The sequence below is a fragment of the Montipora capricornis genome, chromosome 2 (assembly GCF_036669925.1).
Source record: "Montipora capricornis isolate CH-2021 chromosome 2, ASM3666992v2, whole genome shotgun sequence".
NCBI lineage: Eukaryota > Metazoa > Cnidaria > Anthozoa > Scleractinia > Acroporidae > Montipora > Montipora capricornis.
Window position 1 is genome coordinate 25,029,200 of NC_090884.1, and position 5,343 is coordinate 25,034,542.

The 5,343-nt window shown below is 38.6% G+C and overlaps 3 protein-coding genes across 3 annotated transcripts in view; all 3 read left to right on the forward strand.

The window, feature by feature from the left end:
- Positions 1 to 257: 257 nt before the first annotated feature.
- Positions 258 to 1,294, forward strand: LOC138036980 (ATP-dependent DNA helicase RecQ-like). The gene is made up of 2 exons (XM_068883003.1): positions 258 to 476; positions 908 to 1,294. The coding sequence occupies exons 1-2, from the start codon at positions 258 to 260 to the stop codon at positions 1,292 to 1,294; spliced, it is 606 nt and encodes a 201-aa protein (XP_068739104.1).
- A 21-nt stretch (positions 1,295 to 1,315) lies between these two features.
- LOC138036981 (uncharacterized) lies at positions 1,316 to 2,167 on the forward strand. Its single transcript, XM_068883004.1, has one exon. It carries the CDS (start codon positions 1,316 to 1,318, stop codon positions 2,165 to 2,167), a length of 852 nt encoding a protein of 283 aa, XP_068739105.1.
- A 773-nt stretch (positions 2,168 to 2,940) lies between these two features.
- Positions 2,941 to 5,343, forward strand: part of LOC138036982 (uncharacterized) — a 23,682-nt gene continuing 21,279 nt past the window's right edge. Inside the window, exons 1-2 of the mRNA XM_068883006.1 lie at positions 2,941 to 3,053; positions 4,064 to 4,100. Of these exons, the coding sequence (XP_068739107.1) occupies positions 2,941 to 3,053; positions 4,064 to 4,100 (150 nt within the window). The remainder of the gene's footprint in view (positions 3,054 to 4,063; positions 4,101 to 5,343) is intronic.

The following is a 5,343-nucleotide window of genomic DNA, read 5'->3' on the forward strand; positions in this document are numbered from 1 at the left end:
GTCAAATTTCAAATTCCCACCAAAAAGGCATTCCCTCCGGTCTCTGTATTTTGCCGTTGAACACTTGTCAGTTTCCAGATTCAATGCTAGGAGATTTCGAGTCCTCCCTTGCCGATGCGCTGAGATTATTTGGCATTCAAACATTGAAGAACGAGCAGAGAGAGTGCTTGCAGAAATTAGTGGTAGAAAAGCGAGATGTTCTTGCAGTTCTTCCAACGGGTTAGGAGAAGACCATTATTTATTAACTAATCCCAAGAATGTTTGACGAGAAAAGTATTGTTTTAGTTGTCAGCCCTCTGGAGTCAATTCGTGACCAGCAGATAAGAAAGTTGAAGAAGGTTGGGATGCATGCAGTAGATTTGTCAGACGAAGAAGCGCTTTCGAAGGCTACTGATACCGAATTAATGTGCGGCAGTGCCGAGCAATGGCTCTCATCAAAAGGAAAAATTCAGAATGTCGAAAACCCCTCCGCACTAGTAATAGACGAGGCTCACACCACCAAAGCATGGTAAGCTGTAAGGTAAAGGAAAATATGGGCTCACTGGAAGGATAACAATTTTTTTCGATATTTCAGATTAAGTTGTGTTGGACGGCCTAAAAGGAAGGGGGAAAATATGACCACATCAAATACGTTCTGGTCCCCAGGAAACATTGGTGTGGAAACAAAACTAAAATGTTTTTCAATTTTGGAGCGTGGACAACGTTTTGCAGACGTGATGGTATTAAGTAATAATAATATATACTTTACCTCTAATGGCTAATGACTGAGCCAATACCTTAGTATTTAAGCCCTGACTAAGGCCTCATAAGAGACAGGAAGTGGCTGTCACTGACTTGTTGGAGTTAACAAAACTGTTTCTTAAATAATCTTAAATTTATGAAAATAAAGTACTTTTAAATTCAACAGGGGTATAGGGAAGAAAGGAAAAAAAAACGTTCAGGGAAGCATTTGGACGCCTCATTTCTTGTGGAAGTTCCGGTCCTATGCATAACCGCAACAGCTGATAGAGGAATGCGAAGACGGTTAATCAAGTACCTATCAATGCGGAATCCTCACAAGGTGATCCTTAGTCCAAATAAGGACAATATTAGATTTTCTGTCAATCGAGCTAACAAAGAGTTGAATTGTCTGAATTGGATTGTGAAGATGCTGGAAAAAGAGAGGAAACATTGTCCATATGGCATTATCTTTTGTCAGACAGTGAATGACATTGCCCTTGTAATAAGTTACCTTCTGACAAAACTTAGCGAAAATGCCTGTGTCGATGGAGAAACACCCATTGCTGAACATTGATTAATTGGTGTATATTATTCTATGACACCTCAAACACTCAAGGGCAGAGTTAAGTCCTCTTTTGAAAGTGGTATTGGACGAGCACGAATCGTGATTGCTACCACATCACTGAGCATGGGAGTTGGCTTCCCCAGTGTTACTTACGTCATCCATTTTGGTCCTGCCAGAGATCTTGTAAGTCATTTGCAGGAGGCGGGACGCGCGGGCCGTGATGGTGTCACACAGGCACACAATATCATAGTGTATCTTGGAAAGCATAAAGCACTCTGTCACAAGGAAATGACCAAAGTGTTGGACTCTAAAGAGTGTGTCAGGAAAGCCCTCCTTTCCTCTTTTGGTGATGAAACTTGCGTCACACCTAGGCATAATTGTTGTAATTGGTGTCACAAAAACTGTGATTGTGGTGGTGATGTTCCATGCAGTGAACCACTTCCAGTTTTTGACAAACCACCTGTTGAGGAAGCTTACACTGGTCCAATCAGAACTGTCACAGATGAGGACAGGAACTACTTGCGAGCTGCACTTTTTGAACTGAAATTAAGCCTGGACCGGCAAAGGAAAGTGTCTTTATTTGATAACAGTGGAGCAATCTCACATGGATTTACAGACAAAGTAATTGAGGCCATAGTGGCCAACTGCAATAGGCTCTTCACTTCAAGAGATATCCTACAGACGTGTTTTGTGTCGTCTCCAAAATTGACTGTTATTGTCCTTGAAATCTTGCATGAATGTTTTGGAGACTATCAGTCTCTGGACATTGAATATAAAGTATCATCCATGACTGAGTCCATGATCAGCCCCTTGTTCATGCGAGACACAACTGTAGATATACCATTCGAAGAACTCTCTGATTGGGAAGACGACTTCCTTTAAGAACACAAGCGGGTAAATTAATTTAACCCTTCCCCACCTGAGAGCGAGACTTTTAGATTTTACTCTGGCTGACACCAGACGATTTTACCAACCAACTGGGGGCACTTTAGGTGTGAATGGGGTAAGGTGAAGGAACAAGTACTTAGGAGCAAGGGCTGACCACTCAGAATGAGTTAGGAAAAGGAGAACAAGATGTTGAATGTGATAGTTTCCAAAAACATGTACTCAATCCACTTACCATTGTGAGTAGGCTCCATTTTGTTGGATTCACACATCACTAAAACTGATCAGATAAGTTCAATAAACAGGATGCTTGATGCATCTTTGCAGCCTTCAATAATAATTTGCTTCTAGAGTTGAGTTAACAGTGACAGTGTGGCTGCATGATTAAATGTGCCCATACTTGAGTATATCCATAGAGGGGACTGGTTTTGAAGTTCGGGAAACATCAACGGAGCAAATAAAGATCCCAGGATGTAGGTTGGTTAGTCCACGCCCGTGCACAGTCTTTTGTTCTGCGCTCATACAATATGCATGAATTACGTAACCAACACTATTCTGTTGGTTAGTTCCTCAGTACGGAGCCTTGTAAACAACTATTTTGTTTTGTGCACGGTCAAGGCCAAAAAAGAGAACAAAAACATGCAACATAACCATTCCCCTCTATTTACTATGCTATATCTGGTGTATGTACATGCATTTGAAATGGTTCAAAATTGGCATTGAATAAATCGTCTTTATTATCGTTCTGTTGCACGATAACGGGTTATATAATGGGGAGTAGGCCAAAGAAGGTAGTCTTGAGAACACTGATTAACCTGCGATCAGCTTCGTTTCCTGCAGTGATGGGCCTGGTGGAAGGTTATAACATAAGTGGCACTTACAGGTTAGTGGCCTTGAAACAGTGCAGTTTCTGATTAATACAAAACTTTATTTGTACCATCACTTCCATGTTTCTTGTCACCTTATGTGCAATATTATTATTATGGAGTGGAAAGTACTTCTAGTGAGAACCAATGGTAAACACATCAGAACATAACATAAAACCGTGAAGTCAATATATTTTAATGCTATTATGGCCTTCAACAGTAATTCCTTGACTGAATAGGTTTTCTGAATTATGTTTTAGTGCATTTATTACACAATGATTTGCCTGATAGTGAGACATCCACGACATATCCAGAATGAAACAAGTTTTAAATATATGTTCCTAAAGTAAAGTGAAGCATCAACATATCACCTTCCGTTGTGCTAATTATCTGTTGAAAAAAAAAACTTTTCAGTGGATTTCCACCTTGAAATTAATCAGAAAGCATATTCTTTTGGTCTTGTCGCTTTCATTCTTTAACGCGGTGAAGTAAAGTAGCAGATTTTATAATAAGAGCAGCCGTAACAACGAAATATTTCACGAAAATGTAAATAAAAGGTTTAGAAAAACTTTGCTTCAAGAGTTGTGGTAGGTGCATTAACTTGAACCCAAAAAGTTTCAAAACAGCTATCTTCCTTTAATTTGGTCTTAATGACCACTAACGTACATCGGAATTTATCTGATATATGAGGAAGGTGAGATTTTAACACGGAATAAAACATGGCTTCCTTCAATCGACTCTGGAACTTTGGGAGTCAATGAAATGAGAAAACAACTAAGACAAATTACCAACAAAACTTAGAGTTACGTACGTTACTTCTCAGATTGTCTACGCTTCAAAGATTGAAATTAGTAACGGCATTTAGCTATAGGTTGTCTCAATTACAAAAATGTCAAGCTATTAAAATACAATATTGCAAATTCAGCTGATTCAATTCGGAGGAAGAAGGATGACACCGGCCTTTGGAGTTACATAGTCGAAAGATACATAAAGTAACATTCCCATGCTTGAAACGTGTACTTCCTAGATTGAAGCCAAAGCTGGAGACAAATATTCTTCCCACGGTAAATAACTCTTGGTCAAAACAAAATGGCGTGCATCTTACTTGCATCCACAAGTACACGCGAGAACTCGCGAGTATTGTGTAACGGAAGTAAATCTGATTGGCCGATAAAGGAAATGTCAATCAATCAAATAAAGTGGGTGGAATGACTTTCCAAGAAGAATTTGGTCAGGCTCTATTTTTTGTTTCGCCAACTCCACATTACGTACCGCGCGAAACTAAAATAGGGCCTGATTGCAGGTTACCCATCCAGATACCAATCTCGTCCGACAGGTATTAACTTCAGTGAGCTGTTGGCATGAAAGCATTGTTAGTTAGTATTGACCACTGTCAAGATGACTTCAGTCATATGAAAAGTAGAACTGATAACCACAGCACTTTACACTTTAACTTGCCGTGACAAAAGAAGTTGAAGTGAACTCGGAAATGATCAACATGCTCGATGCCATGTTATTCCATTCCCCTTTATTTTCTTCAATCTGTCTTGGTTTAGTATTATTGCGCGAACGAGCAGCAGCAAAATCTGGATTCGTGAGAAGGCAGGACGAATTCTCGAATTCACCACTTTTTCCCAGAATGCATCATAATATGCCAGAATGTACTGCGCCATTCAACCCTTTTACCAGAATGCATCGCATCCCCCCTCAACATCATTTACTAACTTTAGGAAAGTAGCTGTTTCCTTTCAGTGGCTGAAATTGTATTTTTGTTATTCTGTTACATTGTTTGAAATTTTATCAAAATAAGCAATTGGGTCATTAAAATATATATTTTATAATGATTAATTGAAAACTATACTCTTGCAAAATCTCTTAATGCAGTGGTGATTCGTGGTGGTGATTCGTGATTGTTCTTCTAATCATACTGGTTAATTTTTCAGTTTTTCTGACTCTTTTGTTTTCTATTTTTTTCGCCTTTTCCCAACCTTTTCGATGCCTGTTCAATTCTTTTATTTTGTGATTTAAATGAACTACTTATTCTTGACATCTTTAATTATAAGAGAAATTATTTCTTTCAGTCACTTTAAAGGTTGTCATTTTTTTTCCTGAGTATAAAATGCCTTTCAGAGGAAAGACAACAATAATAATTATTGGTTTGAGGTAAGCCCACAAATGAGGAGTGCAGATTGCTTTTAAACCAGATTTGATAGAGTAGAAGATAAGGACTACATTGTGATTCATGTAATGGAAAATTGATTAAAAAAACATTAATTGTTAATTTTAATGTACTGAAATACGTTAGGC

Coding starts and splice junctions, on each gene's coding strand:
- LOC138036981 (XM_068883004.1), top strand. CDS start 1,316: ATGACACCTCAAACACTCAAGGGCAGAGTTAAGTCCTCTTTTGAAAGT.
- LOC138036980 (XM_068883003.1), top strand. CDS start 258: ATGTTTGACGAGAAAAGTATTGTTTTAGTTGTCAGCCCTCTGGAGTCA. Junction 477..907: donor TCGAAAACCCCTCCGCACTA/GTAATAGACGAG, acceptor TAAATTCAACAG/GGGTATAGGGAAGAAAGGAA.